The 25674-nt window shown below is 39.6% G+C and overlaps 1 protein-coding gene across 5 annotated transcripts in view; it reads left to right on the forward strand.

Moving 5' to 3' along the window:
* Window positions 1-25674, forward strand: part of LOC126457588 (thialysine N-epsilon-acetyltransferase-like) — a 142098-nt gene that overhangs the window by 23330 nt on the left and 93094 nt on the right. For 2 of the 5 annotated variants that reach the window (XM_050094019.1, XM_050094022.1), the window contains exon 2: window positions 16179-16384. In XM_050094019.1, the coding sequence (XP_049949976.1) occupies window positions 16319-16384 (66 nt within the window). In that variant the 5' untranslated portion in view covers window positions 16179-16318. Of the gene's footprint in view, window positions 1-13923; window positions 16385-17743; window positions 17867-25674 lie in introns of those variants that run through there. The other 3 variants (XM_050094021.1, XR_007585491.1, XM_050094023.1) reach the window with 3 other exon arrangements.

Consider the following 25674-nt stretch of genomic DNA (forward strand, 5'->3'; position numbering starts at 1 on the left):
TCACAGTATTCTTTCATGAGCCCACGCCCATGTTCTGGCATTCTGGCAACAACGAATTCTCTCCACAACCTATCCCTCTGTTGTGTGCCCCAGAATTCCTCAAGGAACTTTTCTTTGAAGTCTGTAAACTTCAAATTGTCGATATCCAAATTCAGTCCCCAACGTTTAGCATGACCTGCTAAAGCGTCTATTACTAAATTAATTTTTTCTTTATCCGACATGTCTGTTGGTAAGACACGTTCACAATTTTTTATAAAATCCATTGGATGCCATCCACCTTGTTTCTTTTGAGGATCGTATTTTTCCTCCCTACTCAGTATTTCCGATTTTTGCATTACCAATGGGATACCACTACAGTTAAGAAACGTCTGATTCTGAACTTGCTGACTTAGCAATTTTATCTCATTACGCAGTGTATTTTCCTGCTCCTGCACACATGCATCAAAACTCAACATGGTATTGCGCAGTGTTTCAATATCAGCTGCTGTTTCTTTAACAATCTCTTTCTTTACAACTGGTACTATCACCTGTAATTTACTTTCAATTATCGGTTCTAATTTTTCACTAATCAAAGGTTCCACTGATTTCTCTATTTTCTGAATTTCGGTATCAAATCTTTTCTCTATTTCTGTGACTTTTCTCTGAACATTTGTTATTTCAGCCCTAATGCTATTTACTGATTTGTTTACCTCTGTGATACGTTGGCTTTGCGTATTCAAAATATCTAAATTGGCTTTTATTTTACCAGATAGGTTTTCATCCAGTTGGGATATATGACTAGCCATTTCTGCTTTCAAACTAGCATTCCCTTCTCGAATTTGCGCCATCATACTATTTAACAAACTTGTTAATTCCATATCCTCTCCCTTGTGACTTGCATCCACAGATACATTGGGTTCACTTTTCACTACCTTTGGTTTCACTTCCCGTTCCTCCTGTTTTGTGGGTGTGGATTCATCTATAGGATTTTCCAACCCTACAACAGTATCTATGGTCCCTAATTCTGGGTCTGACCTTGTAATGTTTTCGTCTTGCTTGTTACTATTCGACTCCATCTTATGCTGCTGTATTTCGTGCCTAATAGAAATGTTTATTAAACCAAGTATTACTTGTTTAACTCCTACTATTGGACTTTCTTTTGCTGCTTTGCAGGTTGTCGTCTTGAACTTACCAATTGTGGTATATTTGTCTACAACAGAATTTTAAATTTAAAATTTTCCTCAAACTAAAAGTTTATATAAAACACTTTTATTGCAGCCATTATTCTACAAACTTGGTAAGTCCTGTCACGGTCGCCACATGCGACCGAACCGCCGAATCTTTCCATCAGTAAACGGGGTATATTCTCAACTGACTCGGTTGTTTTAACCCCCTCCACTGACAGAATGACCCGCTTCCTACTTCCGTATGTATTAAGCCAATACGGACTTGTAGCTGTCACGCCTTTGCGCTTACTGCTACGTATTTTAACCGTAAATAGCTCAGCCCTAATGGCAAGAGGTAGTAGTGAATTCACGTTATTAATCTTTGAAGACAGCACAGCTGCCACAAGCTCAGCTCACTTTTACTCCACTCCTACCCTCACCATTGCACCACATTAACTAGGTGCTACATGGACCTTGCTAAATTCACTTGCGTATACATTTTTGACCGTTACTCGCCAGTATTTACCTATTGGATTAGTACACTCCTAACCGGACTATTTCTCAAAGAGCTGTGATGATTGAACGGGTTCGATCCACGGCCTACAGTGCCCTACAGTTCACACGGTAACACTGCCTACCTGACCCACTTAACTTGGTAGTGAGCTTATGTATCCAATCACCACTGCTAGCAGCAGTAGATAATCCTATCAGCACGACGAGAGCAGCAGACTTACCATCGAATCCTCCTGAAAATACTTATAACTACGGTCGCGAGCTCTGAAGGAGCAAAAGAATAAATCAGTTTTTTGGCTCGTTTCAAAGTGAAACGGCTTGAGTTGAATTTAAACTTAATTCTGAATATTACTATTTCTGATCATTCTAGGTGATTCTACAAAGCAAATACTCTCTCAATTTCTGTGAGTTGGCTTGGTAATTACCACCAAGACAACTTATGCAACTTAGGTTAACAAAATTCTATCCTTCAACTTATTTAATGATTTTGGATATTACTCTTTGGACGATTGATATTAAATTAGTTAAGTGACTTTAATTGAAAGGTTACTCAGAAAATTTTAAGTAACTATAAATAGGCGACTCATTCTGGTGTGACCATTGCTCTTTTCTACATTCTTAAACGCTAAAGTATTCTACAACCAAAAGAATTGTAAATGAAAGAGGCGATGGTGGCCTCAGTCTGATTTCACTACACTATGTTTCAGGTTACTACACTTTACAATGAACAACATGCGTCGTAATTTTGCTCATTACTATATTCTGTCCTCTGCACTTGCACAAAATAAAACTGGTATTCTCCTTTTACATGTATACAAAGTTCGACTTAACAATTTCAAGCAGTCTTGCCTTGGGTAGACGTGTCGGTGCTGGTGGTGAGATGCATGTGGCTAACGCAGCTCTTCCTCTTCACGCCTCGTGCCCTTAATGGCGGCTGGAACTACGAGCTGTAGCACTCGTATAAGCTACTGCGCGTCCGCCATAAAATCTGGGCGCAGGAACTCTTACAATCAGCCCCAGTGGCATAGAGACGGCTTCGACAACCATTCGTCGCGTTCCACTCCACAAACGGCGACGATATTCTCCTTTTCGCTGTTGCACAGTCACTTTTGCGTGAGCACAGTTATGCACGTCCGCTCACGTCGACACTCCCCAGGCCATTCCATTGTTCAGTCCCTGTGTCTCCAGCTACCTCTAGCTATGCTCGTATCACCAAGAGTGGGGGCGTTCCCCTACCACCTTTTCACCGAAATCATTTAGTATTTAAGAATATTTGTATTTATTACCCTGGAGTTCATACCAGTCATAATAATTTACTACTAGCGCTTTATAACATTAAATCATACAGTAATAGCTTATAATTACCAAGAAAAAGAATACATTTGACTCCGATATCTTATTGCATTGTCTGAGACAGCGCTAATTCCCAGTTTCGCCAATAGATGGCATCAGGGTGCACTCCCTGGCAGTCTCACACCAGCGCGCCCGTTTCCGACGCGCGGGCTCCAAATTACTGTCAGCCCACCATCATTTCAGTTCCATTACAACTTCTTAGGTAGACACAGGTGCTCATGTGTCAGTTGTTGGTCTAGACTTCTTAGGTAGGAAGAGACTTCAGTCTACACGGTGTAGTTTATGTGGAGTGGGTAACAATGAGATGGAATCATTGGGAACAACACTGCTCACTTTTAGCATTGGGGCTGAAAGCTTTAAGGAGTATATGGAAGTGTTCCCACACATTGATGAGGGTTATACTGCATAATTCTCAAGCTAGAATTTCTGAATACACGTCACACTATAATTAATCTTTCACAGCATACAATGGAACTTGGTGGAACTTTGTTTCTGCTAGGGAAGAAAGTTGCATTGAAACAATATTGCAAGGTGCACCTATCGTGAGGATAGTACCAGGTAAACTGTATTCATGTACACTGAAGGTTAATTCATGGGATAATGTACTGGCAGATGCAGGAAAATTTATCAGATTTAGTGTAGGTAAGACTTATCAAGGGAATCGTTTTGAGTGGTAGAACCACTGACCTTCAAGGTGAAGTTAAATAAGTCACACTGTATGGTGCACAAGAGGGTAATATGCATTACAGACATAGATGGAAAATTTGGGTTCTCATGAGTTTGTACAATTTTGGCATGAGTGTAGTTAATCTGCCAGAGGGCCTAATGTTTGCTAGTTTGAGTGTCTTAGAAGAAGATGATATTGATAGGTCAGGTAATGACCTCAGCCAGAGGCATACTGTTAGCAGTTCTGCATAATGTGACAAAGCTAAACACTTGCAAGGAAAAGACAGAGAAGACATGAAAGCTTTAATGCTTAGATTCACAGATACATTCAGTCTGGTGGGTCTGTTACCAGTGATGCCTGTAACACAGTACATGACACCAACAGAAAACAAAGTTCTGGCATATACAAAACCATACAGGGTCCCAAAGCATTTACAACCTTTGATGGAGGAATTCTTTGACCAGCAGTTGACTGATGGAATCATAAGGGTAGTGGTAGACTTGAAGTATGAAAGTTGCCACCGTGCCCAAAAAGGTGGGATCAAGAAATACAGGCTCTGTTGCAGTTACCGCTTCTTGAATGCAAATGCTGTCACTGATACACACCCCATCTCAAACATTATGGAAACACTCGACAATCTGGGTCAATGTAGATACTTCTTGACCATGGATTTTGAAGAGTGGCTACAACCATCTAGAAGTAGTTCTAAAAGACTGGCTGAAGACAGCTTTTTCCACACCATGGTGACATTACCAGTACTGTAGGATGCCGTTTGGACTGAAAAATACACTAGAGATGCTTGGATGCAGTGTTTCAGGCACTGAAACCTAAAAAAATTCATGGTTTATCTCAGTGACGTAGTTGTATTTCAAAGGATATGGCAGAGCTGTGAAACAATTGGAAGGAGTTATTAAATGCTACAGGCAGCACAACTGACAGTCTGTGATGATATGTACCATTTCATTCAAACAGAAGTAAACTATCAGGGTCAGGTAATCAGTCATGAAGGAGTAAAAAGTGATCCGTGGCTGATATGAGTTGTTTATTATATTGTACTGCCACTGACTACAAAGCAATTACAGTATTTTTAGGCCTCTGTAATGATTGTAGGAAGTTCATGAGGGATTTTGCACAACTTGCTGAGTCCTTGAATTGTCTATTAAAAAAAGGAGTGAAATCTGGGTGGTCAATAAAGTGTTAATCCATGTTCAAAAAATTACAACTTGATTTGGTTTTGAGCCCTGTGTTGGTATTTCCTAACTTCGATCAAGATATGATGCGAGCAGTATAACTGTTGGTTGTGTTTTGAGCCAAATCATGGATAATAGGGATCATCCAGTGGCTTATGCTTCAAGACAATTGAACATGGGGGAATGCAGTTGTTCAATAACAGCAAAAGAAATGCTAGCAGTTATTCACGGTGTTACCTACTTTCACTGTTATTTATAAGGACAAAATTCAAAGTAGTTACTGATGAAGGTTCCCTTAAGTAGCTGTTGGGACTGAAATACCTTTCCAGTAGATTAACTCAATGGCAATGGAGCCAAACAAGTTTAATTATGAAGTGGTGCATAAATCTGGGGAGATGGGTACTAACACAGATGTGCTAAGCAGGAAAACTGGAGCTCTGCAAGCCCTTGGCAAAAGCTTGTCAGAGTGGCAAAAGGCAATGGCCAGTAATATAGACTGTCAGGCTTTTAGGTCTCAGCCATAGTTTGTGACACACAATGTCTTGCTGTGCAGAAGTGTGAAGTGTGGACCACATTTTGTGGTTCCCACATCATTCAGAAATGAAGTATTGCAAAAGATACATGACCAGCTGTTGTTGGTTCATGGGGGAACCTAAAATGACACATAGATATGTCGCCAGAAAGCTTTATTGCAGAACCACAAAGCAAGATGTAGAACAGTGCATGAAGGATTGTGTACAAATTTGCAAAGAGCAAATTTTAATCACCAGTGTATGTCGTTGCAAAGGTTGCCATAAACAACAAAACATTTTGCAATGCTTGGTTTGGATATTCTTGGACCATTTAATAAGACAGTAGTTGGAAATAAGTATATTCTTACAGTTATATAGACTACTTTTCCCAGTTCATAGGAATGATATCAATTCACTACCTACAAGTGAGCACAGTTTACAGACACAATGGTTAATAATTGGGTACTGACATTTGGCATTTCTGATACTATAATTAAGAATTAGGATACAAATTTCATGTCAGACTTTCCGAGGAATTATGTTGCCTGCTTCATATCCAAAAACTTCACACAAGCCCTTTCCACCCACAAGCAAATAGATGTACTGAGAAGGGCGAGACATTATGTAAATAGTCAGCATGATTACTGGGACTTGTATCTTCAGTGTGTTGTCTCAGTGCAGAAAACCCAGGTAGTATATTATAGAAAGATGCCATCTCTTTTTGAGGCTCTGAAATCTAAATTATGTGCTATAATAAGGAGACAGTGAAAAAATTTGAAAAAAAAATTAGGAGAAATTTGGCAGAATGGCAAATGGGCGTATACAAAGGCACTCAAACATCAGGATCAGATGGGGCAACATATGGGGAAAATGTGCAATATTGAGTGGGTCAGTGGGTTTTAGTAACAAACCCTTATACACCAAAAGAAATAAAAGGAAGTTTTAACTAAGTACCGGGTCCATACCAAGCAATAGAGATGACATCACTGCCAAACGTATCGATGCAGCTTCCAATGGAGATTTCGATTATTCATGTGAGCCATGTCAAACACTTCATTGGAGCATTAGAGGCTTTGCCACAGATTCCAATATCTCAGGTTATCTGGAATAAAGCATCTAAGAATCAAGGAAGTCAGTAGTTAAAAATGATCTGAATTCATGCAGCATATCATATGCAGTAAGACCACCTGTTTTGTTTGCTTTTGTTTGTTATGTATATTTTTACTTGTTATTTCTGAACCACTGAGATTCATATATATAATTTTTTTTTTGGGGGGGCGGTGGGAGGGGGGTTGTTTCATGTTTGCAGTACATAGTTTAAGGGGTTCATATTATTGAAGCATTCAGTAGTATCCTTTTTATTTTTTTTTATTTTTATTTTTTTTCCAATGCTTTTAGGAGGAGGGAAGTGTAGTGACAAAAAATTCCTTTCTATCAGGAGGTGGCACAGGAGGAAAATGGGTACAAGTGTGCACTAGAAAAGTACTAATAATATCAGAAATCAGGGAAACTTATGCTCTGATGTCCTTGGAAGAGTTACAGTTCTGCTAACAGGAGAGTATCACTGTCTGGCCAACCAGGATGGTTCGGACTTACACAAGGCATGTGAGATATAAGTGTTCCTTGCTGCAAAATCTTTACCACAAAGTGTCGGAGGGAAGTACTAATCCCTTATACAATTTTCAAAGAACGTGCATGCATGGGATCTATTCGGCATGTACTCCACAGGTTATAATTCTAAATTGTTACAGAAAAGGAAGGCCATGGGGTATGTCCAAGATGAAGCTGAAATACATTGGAATCCTAATAAATGGTACAGTTTGTGACATAATGGGGACAACATTTCACCTACCAGCCACAATTATGGGTACAACAGTGACTGAGCTGACACACCCTTTGCTGTTTTGGCCAGAGAAGTCATTAGAGTCACTGGCAGTCCAAAATCAAACATTTATAAATGGTGCCTTAAACCCAAATGCCTTTCACTCCTTGGATGAACTAATAGCACCACAGAAGAGGTGGATTTCCACAGCATAAATGTTGCAACACAACCAACAATACAACTAGAAGCAGTGTGACCAGATTATGAACATAAGCATTTCAGCTACCAGTACTGTAATGATTCTGGTCACCATTTGTATAATTTATGTTTATTACAAACAAAGAACTTCACAATGCCCAGAATTACATGTGTATCAGCTACTTGTTGCCTAGTTTTGCAATATGACAGAAAATACTCTGGAGTAATCAAAAAATCATAGATCTAAGCACTTAGTGTAATAGGTTGATGGGGATGTAACTTAAGAAATTAGCTTCATTTTAAGAACAAATATATTCCAAAGAAATGTGAAGTAGTAGAACATGAATACTATTTAGTAAAGTGCAGAATAAAATTTTGTTGGAACCACCTGGGATGACACTAAGTGTAACATATCCATTGAGTATGCAACAATGGCATAACCAGTGTCAACACTCAGAAAAACTGGAGTACAAACAAGCACGGAGCTCATTGATTCAGGCTGTGTGAGAGAGAATGTCCGGAACACCTGATTCAGCTCTAAGACAACAGTGCAGAGCAGACAAAAGTCTTTTGTAATGGGGCTATATGTAGTGACTTCACCTAGGCACGACACAAAAATGTCTTTTAGGCAGCAAACTTTGCATAAAGGAATGCTCTGAATCTTTGAAGTTAAACTTTAGGGTAGCCAAGAGCACTGACTGGCTCAGAAAGTGAGTTCACATTCAGTGAGCTGTAAGGGGGCATCACTTTGTTGACGACTATAAAACCTTCACCTTCCTTTCACTCACTCTCAAGAGTGTGGCCACACCATCTGCATAATTGATATTGATGGGAGGCCAGCAGAAATAGTTGCAGGCTGACCTGTTGAATATGACATAGTGTCACCAGCTACCACCAGCTTGGAGTCTACTGCTATGAGTCTACAGCCAATCAGTTGTGGAAGGAACTTCAACCTTGCAAGCTGAATACCTGCCAGTCACACCTGTGCTACCCAAAGATGAGGGTCAAACCAGTCTATTGTGAATGAAGAACTGATCAGCCCATCTAGAAGCTGTTCACCTTTGGAGCAGGGCCTCTGTGCTGCCATTTCTCATCAATAAAAGTATTGCCTTATTAGCTGTATGCTGGACTGTCTCGTGGACTGTCCTTTGTGTCACTCTTGAGTGTTCCACCTGCTTGCAGTCTCAACAACTGACAACAGAGGCATGCAGATTTTTTGGGGCCAAGCCTGATTGCAGCTTCATTCAGTGAGAGCACTGAGACTCCAACAGACATCCACCACCATGCCAGGCTGCAGCAATGCACCGGCTGCCTTACCCTTCTACGATGGGGCCATGGCACTGAACCCAGCCAAAATGATGGTCACACAAGCAGATTCCTCACCACAAGCTGACGCATTACCCTGCACCTCTGTGCGACACAGACTCAGCATGTTCACTGCTAGGCCGCACTGGGAAGAAGACAGGGTGATTGTGAAACTCTTGGAAATAAAATGACTCTTAATTGAATGGTGTCTTATTAGTTCCTAGTGCACCATAGGACCCCACTTGTGCACTTCTGCTTGACAATCCTTCGCATACATAGGAGGCCGCATCTGGTGAGCTCCTACAGTACCATGTCGGTTACTCTGAACAAATGTTCATCAAGTCCACTAATAGTAGAAGGATGATTCAAGAAGTAATCCCATGAAATATCGTAGGTACAGGTCAACATTACACAAACTCAAAAGGAGATCCAAAACATCAGAGTTCTGTGAAGATCAAATCTCAGTTCAGTCATTATCTCTCAAAGGTTAAAGTTAAGCTCCTTAAAAGGAATACTAGGATGGCCCAATGGAGAAAAATCGTAGCTCATTACAGAGAAGCTCGGCTTTAGCATTGAGTTAACCCAGAACCCTCAGTCCCAAAAGTCAAATAATACGGGGCAACTGAAATTAGCACTAGTCAAGATAGCTAAAAAAAATGACCCTGCTAACGAAACCAAAAACATCCATGTTGAACCCATGAATATGATGTGGTTTTGAGCTTGCTTGTCAAAAAAGGAACTCCTAGAAGGACTAAGATAATAGGAAAAAAATTTGGGGAAGCAAGAAAACACACTGCAAAAACAATCTATGACTTAAAACATGATTTCAACAAGAACCACTTAGTACAAATTAATGAAGACTGCAAGAACAACAACATCCAAGGTGTCTATTAATACTTTTAAACAAATTCTCAAAAGTATGTTCCCCCAAGTCTAATTCTCAGCAGGCCCATTGGTAAAGCTGCTTACAATAATAAGATAGATATGAAATCTACTCACCAAGTGGCAACAGAACATAAACATAAAAGACAGTTGTAATTGGCAAGCTTTCGAAGCCAATGGCTCCTTCTTCAGGCAGAAGGGTTGATGGGGGAGGAAGAGGGGTGAAGGAAAAGGACTGGAGAGGTATAGAAAAAGTGGTAGATTTCAGTAAAATCACCCAGAACTGCAGGTCAGGGGAGACTTATCATATGAAATAAGAAAGAAAGACTGATTGTTGGGGTCTGCATTGGACAAGATTAGAAAACCTGAGAGCTTAATGGTGAAAGACAGGATAATATGCAGACAGAGGTTACTGCTTAAACATCATGCATGAGTTAATAAGACTGAAAAGCTAAGAGCATTATATGTAACAAAGGTGGGAGGGGGGGGCAGTGAAAAATAGACTGGTAAGACAATGAAAGATATAGAAAACTAAAATTGAGTGAGGCAAAGAGTAGTTACAGTGAAGAAATGCTGAGACGGGAGAAATTAATGTAAATTAAGGCCAGGGGGTGGCAAGAACCAAGGACAAAGTAGTGCTAGTTCCCACTTGGGGAGTTCTGAGAAACTGGTGTCTGGGAGAAGAATCCAGATGGCGCATGTGGTGAAACGGGCACTGAGGTCATGATTGTCATGTTGTAGAGCATGCTCTGCAACAGGATATTGTGAGTTGCCAGTAAACCTTGGCCTATGCGCATTCATCCTAACTGATAATTTGGTGGTAGTCACACTGATGTAGAAAACCGAACAGTGTTTATATAACAGCTGATATATGACATGTGTTGTTTCACAGGTGGCTCTCCCTTTGATAGTATGTGTTTTGGCAGTTACAGGGCTGTCAAAGGGTGGTGGTAAGAGGGTGCATAGGGCAAGTCTTGCAGCAGGAACAGTCACAGGGATAGGAACCATAGTGTAGGGAGATGGGTGCAGAAGGAGCATAGGGTCTGACAGGAATATTGCAGAAATTAGAAGGGCGATGGAAAGCTATTGTAGGTGTGGTGGGCAAAATTTTGACAGAATGGATCTCACTTCAGGGCATGATTTTAGAATTTCATGGCCTTGTCGAAACTGATTAACACCTTCCAGACCAGGATAATACTGAGTCATCAACAGTGTACTTTGAAGTTGTTTTCTGGAGGGATCAGGAGTACCAGGATTGGACGTGATGGCCTGGGAAATCTGCTTTTCGACTAGGCCGGTGGGGTAGTTATATGCAGTGAAGCCTGAGGTGAGAATGGTGGTGTATTGCTGTAAAGAGTCTGCATCTGAATAAATACGTTTACCTCGGATGCCAAGGCTGTGTGGGAGAGAATGTTTGACATCGAAAGGATGACAACTGTCAAAATGTAAGTACTGTTGATTACTGGTATGTTTAATGTGGACGGAAGTGTGTATCTGGCCTTTGGTGAGGACAAGATCAACATTAAGGAAAGTGGCATGGAATTCAGAATAGGACCATGTGAAATTTGAATGGGAGAAGGTATTCAGAGATTCCAGGAATTTTAGCAAGTTAGCCTCACTATGAGTTTATATGGTAAACATGTCATCAATGTCTCTAAACCAAACCAGGGTCTGAAGACTTATGGATCTCAGGAAAGCCCCCTTCAAGCAACACATAAAAAGACTGGCACAGGAAGGAGCCATCCTGGTTCACATGGCTGTACCCCTGATCTGTTTGTATGTCTGCCTCTCAAAGGCAAAGTAGTTGTTGGTAAGTATAAAGTTGATTAAGCTAAGTAGGAAGGATGTCACAGGTTTGGAATCAGGTGAGTACTGACTAAGTTTCAGCAGCAGACAGACCATGTCCATGGGGGATGTTGGTGTAGAGGGAGGTGGCATCAATGGTGACAAGCAAAGTTTGTGGTGGAAGTGGGACGGGCGTGGATTTCAGACAATCTAGGAAATGGTTAGTATCTTTTATGTAGGAGGGGAGTCTTTGTGCTATGGGTTGCAGGTGTTGATCAACTAAAGTAGATATACGTTCACTGGGTGCTTTGAAGCCAGCAACAATAGGACGGCCAGAGTGATTGGTTTCATGGAAGAAGGTAAAGGGTGGGGGTGTGTGGTTTGGGTGGGGTGAGAAATTCTATGGGTTGAGGTGTTAGTGCCGGCCGAAGTGGCCACGCAGTTCTGGCGCTGCAGTCTGGAACCGCGAGACCGCTACGGTCGCAGGTTCGAATCCTGCCTCGGGCGTGGATGTGTGTGATGTCCTTAGGTTAGTTAGGTTTAACTAGTTCTAAGTTCTAGGGGACTAATGACCTCAGCAGTTGAGTCCCATAGTGCTCAGAGCCATTTGAACCATTTTGAGGTGTTAGTCCTTGTGAGGGGCCTGAGGTTTTAAGGGGGAACTGCAGGTCAGTTTGAATCACGGGGATGGGATCTTGATGGCAGACACTGTATGTAGAGGTGTCAGACAGCTGGCATAGACCTTCACTAATGTATTCCTTTTGGTCAAGTACTGCAGTGATAGATCCTTTGTCTGCTGGGAGAATAATGATGGAATCATCAGCTTTTAGGGAACATAGAGCCTGGAGTTCTGCAGAGCACACATTAGGGGGTTGTAGTGACCTGAAGAAGGGCTGTGAAGCACTGCTGGATGTGAGGAATTCTTGAAAGGCTTGTAAGGGATGATTTGAGGCAGTGGTGGTAGATAAAGTTGGGATCATGGTCTGAACTGTTAAAGGCAGGGTTCAGTGTCAGGTCTGCTGTTCCAAGGATATTATGTGTGAAAGAAAGTAGGCCCTTCACCAAAGCAGCATGATCAAATGTAGGTTTAGGGCTGAAAGTGAGACCCTTAGATAATACAATAATTCAGGAGGGGAGAGTGCTTTAGATGAGAGGTTTAGGACACTGTACTGTTGTGACTGGTTCTTGGAATTATGGGTTATTCTTGGTCTGGGAGGCAATGGTGAAGCCTGTGGGATATTAAGGAGGTTGGTTAACCTTGGTTTGTAGGAGAGAAGTGGTGGTTGATGGTGAGGATGTTTAGGGAACTGCAGAGGGACAGGAAGGGAAATGTCACTGTTCAGGTAGTTTAGGAGAAGGTGGAATAGCTTTTTGTGGTGAAATCTGGCATGTTGTTGCAGTTTGAAGTTGGCAAGAGGAGCAGATAACTGCAGGATTTTATTGAAGGAGAGAAGTCTGGTAGAGTGGAAATTGGCTGATGAGGTGTACAGGTCACAAATTAGCCGTCAGGTAAGAGCAAGAGATTGCTGTATTTGAAGCTGTGAAAGAGCCTGGTCTAGATTAGGATTACATCCAGAAACAGGGACTTTCTATGTTAGGCCTTTTGGAGTAGCTCGAAGGGACAAGCAGGTTTCAAGAAACAGAATATGGGGCCTTAATTTTAAATAACTTTGTCAGTAATTGACCGTTTTTGTTGTTACAATAGTAAGAGTAACTGTCACATGCTGGCGAATTATTTTGAATTCGAAAATAACAGACCTATCCACCTTTAGACAGCTAATATATTCACTAAAAAACAAGTCACCAGGGAAAGACACAGTTATTTTTGAAATGTGGTTGAACGTAGGAAGCAGTATGATTAATAACCTAATTGAGATAAACCACAACATCTGGGAAACTGAGTCAATTCTGTATGGCCGGTCCTTCACAATGATACACCCACTAAATTAGTAAAGTGTGTAATATGTGACAGCTCTGTTAATTATATAGCAGATTCTTTCACAAGTGTTTCACTGCAGGGCAGAAAAACAGTTGGACTCGTGACTAAATGAATATCAAAGAGAGGTCATGAAAAGTTGTTCATGTACCCAACAGAACATGCATCTTGAATGTGTTGTCTTTCAGCAGAAACATAAATGTCAGAAATTTGTAGTGACCCTAATAGTTTTCAAAATGGTTTACAAGTTCATTGACTGAACACCCCTTCTCAAAATCCTGAAACAGTTGAGCTTAAAGAACAAAATGAGGGCTATTATCCAACAAACTCTTACTGACCACATTTCCAAAGTGAAATTCGTGGGAGAGATTACAGATAATTTTGAAATCAGGACAGAAGTCAGGCAAGGATATGGACTCTCACTTCTGCTGTTTAGTGTGTACTTAAGAAAGTAGTCTCCAAGTGATGGAAAGGAATGAATAACAAAGGTGTTGAAAACATATTATGAAAAGGAAAGTTGCTACTCACCATATAATGGAGATGCTGAGTCTCACACACACACACACACACACACACACACACACACACACACACACACACACACACACAAAAACCACTGCTAGCAGCAGCACTCTGCTACATGGTGAGTATATAATATTGTTACATTCCATCCTGGATTTTCTATTGTTTAAAAGTGTTGAAAACTGGGCCAAGCCTGGCTGTAGAAATCTAAATTTCACAGTTGGTTGCCAAACCTTTGCAGATGGTGTCACATTTTCTTTTTTCTGGGTTGCTGGACACACCTGCAGTGCAAATCAATGAATTGAAGACTCAAGCAGCAAAAGTGGAGCTAGAGATCTGGTTTCAGAAACTGGGTTTATAACATGCATAAAAATTAGTACCCAAACTACTAGGGTAGAAGGAAGAAAACCAAGAGTAGATGGAGAAATTTAAATATCTAGGAGAGTGGATAGGTTCAAACACCTCCAGAAAGAAGTCTATGCATTGTGGATGAGAAAAATGGAAGTGATATATCAACTAACCAAATGTCTATAAGAAAAAATTAATATCCATTAAGGCCAAGATATGGCATTACTACACTGTTATATAACTGGATGATGTATCCTGTAAATTTCTTTGTTGTTGTTGTTGTTGTTGTTGTGGTCTTCAGTCCTGAGACTGGTTTGATGCAGCTCTCCATGCTAATCTATCCTGTGCAAGCTCCTTCATCTCCCAGTACCTACTGCAACCTACATCCTTCTGAATCTGCTTAGTGTATTCATCTCTTGGCCTCCCTCTACGATTTTTACCCTCCACATTGCCCTCCAATGCTAAATTTGTGATTCCTTGATGCCTCAGTACATGTCCTACCAACTGATCCCTTCTTCTAGTCAAGTTGTGCCACAAACTTCTCTTCTCCCCAATCCTATTCAATACCTCCTCATTAGCTACGTGAACTACCCACCTAATCTTCAACATTCTTCTGTAGCACCACATTTCGAAAGCTTCTATTCTCTTCTTGTCCAAACTATTTATTGTCCATGTTTCACTTCCATACATGGCTACACTCCATACAAATACTTTCAGAAACGACTTTCTGACACTTAAATCTATACTCGATCTTAACAAATTTCTCTTCTTCAGAAACACTTTCCTTTCCATTGCCAGTCTACATTTTATATCCTCTCTACTTCGACCATCATCAGTTATTTTGCTCCCCAAATAGCAAAATCCCTTTACTACTTTAAGTGTCTCATTTCCTAATCTAATTCCCTCAGCATCACCCGACTTAATTCGATTACATTCCATTATCCTCGTTTTGCTTTTGTTGATGTTCATCTTATATCCTCCTTTCAAGACACTGTCCATTCCGTTCAACTGCTTTTCCAAGTCCTTTGCTGTCTCTGACAGAATTACAATGTCATTGGCGAACCTCAAAGTTTTTATTTCTTCTCCATGGATTTTAATACCTACTCCGAATTTTTCTTTTGTTTCCTTTGTTATAGATAGAAAAGATCTGAATGAGGAATTACAAACAATATAATGGCAGCTTTTGAGAAAAACTTTAGGTCCATCCAAAGAAAACAGTGAATTCAGACGACAACAAAACTATTACTATACACACATGTAAACAACAAAACTATTACTCTACACACATGTAAACTGACAGATACCATTTCTAGGGGAGGTTTATTTTCTATGATAACACTGGTCATGTGTATCCTACTGGGTAGAACAATTGTATGTTCCACAATTTCCTGAACAATACAACCCAAGAGGTGTGGTTCACCAGTGCATAAATATACCTGCAAGAAGTGGGGATAACACAGGATATCCTGAAATGTATTTCATTCAAGAAGAAACTCCAAGAGAACCTTAGTTTCCAAGAAAACACATAACTAAAAACTGGCAAAACATGGACTGAAGTGTGGAAGGAACAGCTTAGGAATGTCAAGTGGAAGTACGAGGCTCAAGTTAAAGTCCAGGCACAAGGAAAAGAAAAAGGATAGATGGTTGAAATGACAAAAAAAAAAAAAAAAAAAAACATGAAGCTCTCTTACTCAATTGCAGTGGTATAAGCTTGCAACACAGCGTCATAATATGAAATCACTACTTAATTTCATCACACAAAATTGCATCCATCATAAAAGTTTGGATTTACTTGGGCTATTCCTTTTGTACAGAACATTAGTGCAGAAACTCTGAAGCATAAGGGAAAAAAGACTTCTCTGAAAGCTGGTGATGTGTAAGTAAATAACCATCCACTCACACTGGTGAAATGAAAACAGTTTTTGTTAACTGAGATCTTATACCATAACATTTAAGTGTGTGTTTCATAGTTGTTTTTCATGAACTTTGTGTCTTTGCAGCCATCATCAAAGGCAGCGAGCTGAGTTGTTCACATCTACAATAAACAGTGTTGAAGTTGCCACTCCCAGTCTTGTTCTTCATTTCATTATTACATTTATACTTTTATCACCAAGACCTCTCTGTATAAATAAAGATCACAATGGAAAATGTGATAATAAGGGAGGCAAGGAGAGAAGACTGCAAGGAACTGAGAAGATTGATACAGGTGTGTTAGTTAGTTAGTTAGTCACATGTTACTTAGATCATTTGAATGATTCCTTTATCAAAATTATGTGGAACAAGTCAATTTACAGGATGTGTGTAGCTGATAAGTGTTTCTAGTAGTGAAAACATTACATTATAGTCCTAGTCATGCAACTACACTGAAAGTCAAGGTTGTCTTACAGCCTACCACATTTAAACAGAAATTTGTCCATTCAATTGAAGGTGTTGTACAGGAGAAATGATTTAAAAATTTTAGGTTAGATTTAGAATTTGCTTTGCTACATGTCAGATATTTTATGATGCTGGACAAACCATCCAAACTTTTTGTTGCTGCATATTGAACTCCTTTCTGAGGCCCTGACAGCTTTAATAATGGGTAATATAGGTCATTGTTCCCTCTAGTGTTGTAGATAGAGCCATCACTGTTTTTCTCAAATTGTTATGGATTATTTATGGAAAATTTAATTAACAAATATGATCAACAAAATCTTTCCAAGCTTGTGATGTAAACTGAGAACCATTATCATATTAGGGATACCCATATGATGAAAATATCTGTTTTTGAACTTAGAGATTATTTGCTTACTGGTAGCTTTCTTGAGAGGAAACAACTTTATGAACTTCGAAAATACATCAATCACCACAAAAACATATTAAAATCCATTCCTAGACTTAGGTAAAGGCCCATAAACATCCACAAATACAAGATCTAGGTTACTATTAGGCAGTATGTTTTGCATTTGTCCTCTACTTGTTTGATTACTTACCTTCACTCTTTTACAGCTGGCAGTCTTCTTCTTGACTCTTCTTCCTATGTTATAAAAATAGATGTTTTTCTGAATCTTTTATGTGCATTTGGTTGATCCACAATAACCAAAACTTTCATGTGTTTAAGTAATTAAAGCATCAATACATTGTTCCAGCCAACTTAGTTTCCAGTCCTCTGAGTCAGTCGTATGCTTCCTGAATAAAATACCTTTGTGTACCTTATAATACTGTTTTCTCTTTTTTCCTCCTTTCTTACCCAACGTGCTCCTCTTTCACACCTTTCAACCTGTTAAACTCTTTTTCTCCTTCTCCAAAGTTGTTAGATAATTAACTTCCTAAAGGTAGCCTAGACAAAGCATCAGCAACTACATTGTCTGTGCCCTTAATGTATATGATTTCATAATTAAACTGTCGTAAAAACAAGGCCCAACAAGTAATTATGTTATGTTACAGCTTACACACCTCAAGATAACATAGTGCTTTGTGATTGGTATAGAAGATGACTTTGTGACCTAGTAAATAATTTTTAAATTTGTTGAATGCCCAATCTATAGCCAAATGTACTTTCTTAGTAACAGTGTATGTCTTTTCATGTTTCTGCAATTCTCTACACGCAAATGCAAGAGATCTATGTTCAATAACACCATCAACTTCAACCTTCTGAAATAAATGAGCACCCAATCCAACATCACTACTGTCTGTCATAATACAAAAGGTAAGAGACAAATCTGTCGAGTCCAAAACACTTCTCACTCCACCATTTCTCTTACTTACCACAACTAAAGGATTATTGTAACCACTCCTACTTCTCACTATTACACCCCATGTTTCTATTTTCTGAATTTCTTTCTCTACCTCATTCCTTTTTGAAAATGGCTTGATAAAGAAAGGTTGATGATCTCTAAGGTAAAGCATGCACTGATAGCCTTTCACTCTCCCAGGTTTTTCACTAAACACATTTTTAAACTCCAATAACATATTTCTAAGTTGTTTCCTTTGTATGTCATTAAGAGTCATAACTTCCCTTACTTTAGAATCCTGATCTTCAGTCTCATCAAAATCTATATCATCCTCATACACCTGGTACTCACCTTGGTTCACAATGTTTTGCAAATACACACATCAAAAAAAGTTTTGCATCACCTCGGTTCCGAGAGTTCTTGAACCTGTACAGAAAATCGGAATAGAGATCAACGTAAACATCATTTCTGCCCTTTTCAATGCTCATGAAAACCACACATTGTGTGTTGTACCATCATACAGTGAGGCCTTCAGAGTTGGTGGTCTAGGTTGCTGTACACACCAGTACCTCTAATACCCAGTAGCACATCCTCTTGCATTGATGCATGCCAATATTCGTCGTGGTATACTTTCCGCAAGTTCATCAAGGCACCGTTGGTCCACATTGTCCCACTCCTTAACAGTGATTTGGTGGAGATCCCTCAGAGTGGTTGGAGGGTCAGGTCGTCTATCAACAGCCCTTTTCAATCCATCCCAGGCATGTACGATATGGTTCATGTCTGGAGAACATGCTGGCCACTCTAGTTGAGCGATGTCGTTATCCTGAAGGAAGTCATTCACAAGATGTGCATGATGGGGGTGAGAATTATCATCCATGAAGATGAATGCCTCGTCAATATGCTGCCAATATGGTTGCACTATCGGTCGGAGGATGAGTTCACTTATTGTACAGCTGTTACGGTGCCTTCCTTGACCACCAGCAGCATACGTCAGCCCCACATAATGCCACCCCAAAACAGCAGGGAACCTCCACCTTGTTGCACTCACTGGAGAGTGTGTTTAAGGCAGGGGCGGGCAAACGTTGCACGCGGCTCATGAGCGCACAGCGCTGCACATGTGCTGCTCGCGTGCAATCGTCGACTGGGGCACAGGCGACAGCCGGCAGGTTGCGGCAGTGTAGTTCCAGGCTAAGCTGCGGATGTTGATGCGTAGCGACCACTACATAGTGAACATTGTATTTCAAGAACCGGAAAATACAGAGTGAAACAAGGAAACGGAGAAGTGGAGATTTGCTATCTTTTAAAAAGTAATGGGAGAATCGTTTTTTCTTTGTGCAAAAACGTGAAAATTCGAAATGTTTAATATGTGGCAGTATTCTCGCTGGTCAGCAAAAGTATAGTATTGAAGGCCATTATAACAAATTTCACAAGGACGAGTACAATTTATTGTCGGATTCTGAGCGGATGGGGAAATTGAGCTTAAGAAGAGCGATCTGATGATTCTAGATGAATCTGTCGTAGTTGCTGTGGTCACGAGAGATCTGCGACTTCCTTTCATCATATCTCTCATCTAACTGATTTAACATTTTATGGAGCACTGTTTTCAATTTTTCAGGGCGACAACAATAATAGCCCAGCGGTACGTGGAAGTTATAAGATTGCGCTTAATATACCGAGAGCTGGAAAACCATTTCCTGAGTTAGTAAGTGTCAGTTAAGAGCAAACATCAGTGATGAAAATTTAAGTAACTGTTTGTGTTTGTCTGTATGTAGAAATTTTGTTCCACTCCACCTGTGATAATTAAATAAAACGTATCATAGGTAATAGGTACTCTTTCAAACCACGATATCTTTCAAGCACTCCTACTAATCTTATTCCTTCATTCAATAAAGCAAGCTACGAAACAAAACGCGTTGCACAGGAAGGAGCGGACAGAAGGTATGGTGGGGAGGGGAGATAAGCGGGTGGCCAGCTTGCCCCTGTGTGCACGCAGAACACCTGTTAACTGCATGTGTGCAAGTGCACCGCACACGTGCAGGATACCTGCCCGCCCCTGGTCTAAGACGTTCATTCTGATCGAGTTGCCTCCAAACACATCTTCGATGATTGTCTGTTTGAAGGCATATGTGACACTTATCAGTGAAAAGAACATGATGCCAATTCTGAGCAGTCCACTTGGCATGTTGTTGTGCCCATCTGTACCATGCTGCATGGTGTTGTGGTTGCAAAGATGGACCTTGCCATGGACGTCGGGAGTGAAGCTGCACATCATGCAGCCTATTGCGCACAGTTTGAGTTGTAACACGACATCCTGTGGCTGCACGAAAAGCATTATTCAACGTGGTGGTGTTGCTGTCAGGATTCCTCTGAGCTATAATCTGTAACGGTCGTCCACTGTAGTAGTAGCCTTTGGGTGGACTGAGCGAGGCATGTCATGACAGTTCCTGTCTCTCTGTATCTCCTCCATGTCCAAACAACATTGCTTTGGTTCACTCCGAGACACCTGGACACTTCCCTTGTTGAGAGCCCTTCCTGGCACAGAGTAACAATGCGGACATGATCAAAGTGTGGTATTGACTGTCTAGGCATGGTTGAACTACAGGCAACCTGAGCTCTGTACCTCCTTCCTGGTGGAATGACTGGAACTCATCAGCTGTCGACCCTCTCTGTCTAATAGGCACTGCTTGTCCACTGTTGTTTACGTCTTTGGGTGGGTTTAGTGACGTCTCTGAAAAGTCAGAGGAACTATGCCTGTGATACGACATCCACAGTCAACAGCTATCTTCAAGAATTCTGGGAACTGGGGTGATGCAAAACTTTTTTTGATGTGTGTAGTTACAACTTCTCCCACAGTTTAAGATACAGAAATTAGTTTTCACTTAAAGTATTACTTTTAGGTTTCAAAATAAATAATTCTTTAGCATTCCATCCAAAACAAGCCTCAACTTTCACTATCCAATCCGTACTGAGAATTATATTTCCTTCCAGACTAGAGATCACTATGTATCCATATTCAAAGGTCTTGCCTTTCACGCTAAACATTAAAAGTACATAAGAATTTACCAATTTGCTTTGCTTACCTATAGCTCCTCTTATTTTTACACCTACAACGGACATTTCCCCAAAATTCTTACTATACTGGATTTTGTCTCTAAATTGTTCAGATATACCACAAATCAGGCTACTTGTATCGGTCAAGCAGTTCCCTTCCCACTGATCAATCTTAATCTTAATGTAAGGACATCCAAAATCTGGATTATCATCTCAGTTATTAGACACTTCATGTGAAAGATCACTTTCAGTTTCATCATGTGCTACTACATCCACACTGTTTTTGCAGGGCTTTATCAACTTCACCAATATCATAGCATTACTTTGGTTACACGTGTTGTCAGGTAAAGATCAAACACACTGAAAGGGTTCCATAGAACAATTAACATTACTTATTACAGAAGGAGCACAAAATACCTTACTGTCAAAATTACACATTTTACGTAGATCTTCTTTCACTCCATTCCACCAATTTGGATACAAATTTTGACTAACTGCAGCTAGCTCATTCCAGAATGCAAATTTATCTCTGCTGTCATCAATCTGGTCTTGAACAAATTTCCAACAATTTTCACCTTTATTCTCTAGGCGTACAGCTAACTCAATTTTGCTGTTTAGATCATTACTCTGCATGACATTAATGAAAAACTGCTTTGACTAGACTGGTATTCCATGACTCTCACTTACATCATCACAAACATCACTTACCTTACCTGTATTCACAATTAACTCTGAAACTTCATTATTCTTTAACTCCACAAAAACCTGATACTCATCATCATCATCATCATCATCACCATATTCCTCCAAAATTACTTCATCAACAACATCATTAACATCACAATTCTCATCACTATCGAAGTTACACATCTCACTTACATTCATTTGCAATAAGATATCGGTCTCAGACTTATCAACCTGAGTCAATTCACAGCTCTCATTCACTCCTACATAAAAAAATAGCATCTAATTCAGATCCAATACAGTCATCACTTGTTTTACATATATCAGTAACACTGACCAAGATAAGAAATCATTAGTACACACTACATCAAAATTCTCATTACTCTGACATTTTGGTTTGTGATTAATACCTACATCATTATAATTAAACGTAGTATTCCAAAACTTTTGATCAAAACATAAATGAGAAATCTGATGTTCCTTCCATTTAACTTCAAATACCTGTGCCACATTATTAATACTATTATTGTCATCCAAATGTACTTGTAAATTGGGGGTGCTGTACTTGTTGTGTCTCCTTGCTCCGAAACTGTGGACCTTCATTGAGGCGGACCACCATTTCCTAAATATTTGCCTCTATGACTGTTTCTCCTATTATATTGCCCATAGTTATCTCCATTGTACCTATTCTACTGATGTTCAAAGTTTCTGTCTGTATTACCATGTTGACTTTGATTAACGTTATCACTATCTCTGTTTCTTTAGTTGTTATCATCGTGATCTCTATCATTTCAGTTATTATGATACATGTTTCTTTCTACTGCCTTATCCAGCCTGTCTACATATCATAAAAATTGTTCTAGACAATTGTCAGGTCCATGTACTAAATCCTGCTGCAACCTTTCTAGTAATCTCTTTTTTAGTGCATCAATTAATGTCATTTCGTCAAATGGCCTGTCAAGGTGTGCTAATTTCTTAAGTTGATTCTTATAGAACTCTTTCAGTGCACCGTCCCTATTCCTATAATTTGAACCATTCAGAAATTCACTTTTAATTCTCCCTTGTTCAGCTTCTGACCAAAATTTATTTGAAAAAACTTTTTTTGAAACTTTGGTATGTTTCCCATTGACTTAAATTTTTATTTACCCATGAAAGACATCTTTTAACAAATTTAATCTTTTGGTTGTCACTCATACCTGACACAAAACTACGTCCACAGTGGTGCAGAAAATCCACTGGATGTAAATTGTCTGATGGAAAACTTTTGATTGGAGTGTTGGACAACACAATACCATTGTTTGAATACAGATTATTGTGAGTGAAATTTTCCTGAACTACTGAAATGTTTTGATGTAGAACTTTTACATTATTTAGCCTCAGTGCTTTTTTTCTAAAAAAAAAAAAGTTTGAGGGTACTCTGACATGGGATATAATGCAACAAAAATTAGTTATAACTGAAGCATGTGATACCACCCATCTGCTTTTAGTCATGACGTTATCAACATGTCGCCCGACCTACCCCCCCCCCCCCCCCCCCCGCCCCCCCAAAAAAAAAAAAAAAAAAAAATATCAGACTCTTCAGTTGACTTTACAGCTCATATGAAGCAGGTGATACTGAGAAACACACAAACATACAAGAGAAAGTGCTTGGTATCGAACACTTCAGTTTACATCACCTCAACTGAAGCATGCGATTTGAGCGTACACATATCCGTTTAGCACTACCATTGCCCACTATTAGCGGGCGAAGGCACTACATGTTTGTCGAACTTGGTGCCAGTGATTCATTTGTCGAGAACAGCTGCCACAGCTTCGAAACGCTTGAAACAGTCAATGACATCGATTTTCCCACCAAAAAATGCACTGGTATTGTTCCTATTGCAATCACCAACATAAAAAAAATGAAATAAAAAATTTACGTCTGTGAAATAAATCTTTGGCACATTTCCAAGTTCTCGACATCTTAAAAAAATTACTTTGTCAACGAAAAAGTTTAGGGGTACGCATCCCCCAGCGTTCCACCAGAAAAACAGCACTGTTTGGCATACTGTTTTCAACATTTAAACTACTGAAGTTCTGTTAAATTTTTTTTTCCTCTATGACCTTCTGTTGAACTCTGACATCATTAACATTCTTCTCCTGCTGGGAAGATTGTGCAACTAACTCATTTTCCAAAACAATAAATTTATTTTCTAATACATTGACTTTTTCATTCACACTTTTTAATCTATCTGACAACCCATTTTTTAGCTCCAAAACCTAATTACTCAGTTGGTCTATTTGGTATTGTACCCTGTCCGTTTTATTATTGTTTTCAGATCATATTTCCGTTAACTGATCATTGACTGCACTAAATTTACTATAGTTATCCATTTTTATTTCTGGTAACCTATCATTAACTGCACTCAATTTTGCCAAAATCAACTCCACAATATTGGTTTTCACTATATGTCTGCTTTCTACACTTTCACTTGGTTCAAACATGTCCAGGCTACATCCTACAGCTTTCACTTCATCACCACTATCCTTATCTAAATTCATTTTGGTAGCAATCACACGAGTCCACCAAGAAGAGTTAATTTCACAAATGGCTTGTGCTTATCTTTTCTGATGTCCTAGGTCGTAGTTGTAAAGTCCTCTTTCAGTTCATCTGGTCCGTCATTGTTGATATCATATGAAATTCTCATCATTGTTGATACAACTTTGTTGGGCAGTCCTCTGGTCTTCTTTCTTCGATTGACTGGAATTTCCATATGTATATATAAAAGCTGGAAATAAATCACTTTTCTTTCTTCTTCTGCAACAGGCTGACTTTGTTACCAGTCAACAGATCCTAGCTGATGCCCCCACTTGTAATCTTACCCTCCCACATATCACTATTAAATTCGCTGTCTTAGTGTCTTCACTATTTTCAAAAGCTTGTAGCTTGTATGTAACACATAAATTTCTTTTTTATACATTTTAGCCTAAAATATAATACACTGTATACAAAATCATATAAATTCTTTTAATGAAACAGCTGAGATAATTTTAACCTATGCAAGAATTGATAGTATACATGGTATTGGTTATCTCTATATAAAAAAAGGTAATGTTAGAGGAGGATGATTCACTATACACTTCGTGGAAAGTAGAAGCCATCATGTTAATTACATAGCTTGAAACTGTCAGGAAACTACGTTGCTTCGTAGGAATGCTAGATTTATACCGGCATACTCTGCCTCACTCAGCTGAATTGAAAGAACCACTGACTGCAGCACTTTCTAGACATAAAACTAAAGGAAATTCTCTGATCCAATGTACAGATGGAATGATTTATGGCTTTGAAGCTGCAAAGCAAATCATAGCAAATTCTGCACTCCTAGTGCGCCCCACATTGGATGAATCTGTTGTGTTGCTGGTAGACACTTGCCAGATTGCTATCAGTGCACCATTACATTGGTTAGTTGATGGTGCTTGGCAACTACTCATCTTCCTTTCACACTAGCTCTCACCTTCCCAGCAAAAATGGAGTGCTTATGATCATGAGCTTCTTGTTGTTTATGAACTGATCAAGTACTTTTTCCCCCCATTTGCAAGCCAGAGAATCACAGTTTTTACTGACCACAGGCTGCTTATCTACACTTTTAGGCAGAACAACAACAAATGCTCATAATTTAGAGTTCACTTCTCAGTTCAACACTGACACCTGTCATATTTCAGGCAGTGACAATGATGTAGTCGAATGTCTGTTTCAAGTTAGCAGTGTAACGTATGCTATTGATTTTGCACAGCTTGCAGAGGTACAATAATCTTACACAGAAATGCAGAATCTATTGAAAGATGCATCATCCATCCTGCAGATGTAATTGGTTGATATTCCTGGTGCAGATATGAAACTATTATGTGATATTTGTAGTGAAGGGCCACATCTGCTGTGCACATTCCACAGATGTGGTTTTTCTGACAGCTCGCACCACCCTGGCTGGCTTCAATCATTAACTCACCTGGTTTCAACATGTTTTCTATGGCCTGGCTTGCAAAAAGATTGTCACAAGTGTGCTCGAAT

The sequence above is a fragment of the Schistocerca serialis genome, chromosome 2, assembly GCF_023864345.2.
Source record: "Schistocerca serialis cubense isolate TAMUIC-IGC-003099 chromosome 2, iqSchSeri2.2, whole genome shotgun sequence".
In the NCBI taxonomy this organism is placed as follows: domain Eukaryota; kingdom Metazoa; phylum Arthropoda; class Insecta; order Orthoptera; family Acrididae; genus Schistocerca; species Schistocerca serialis.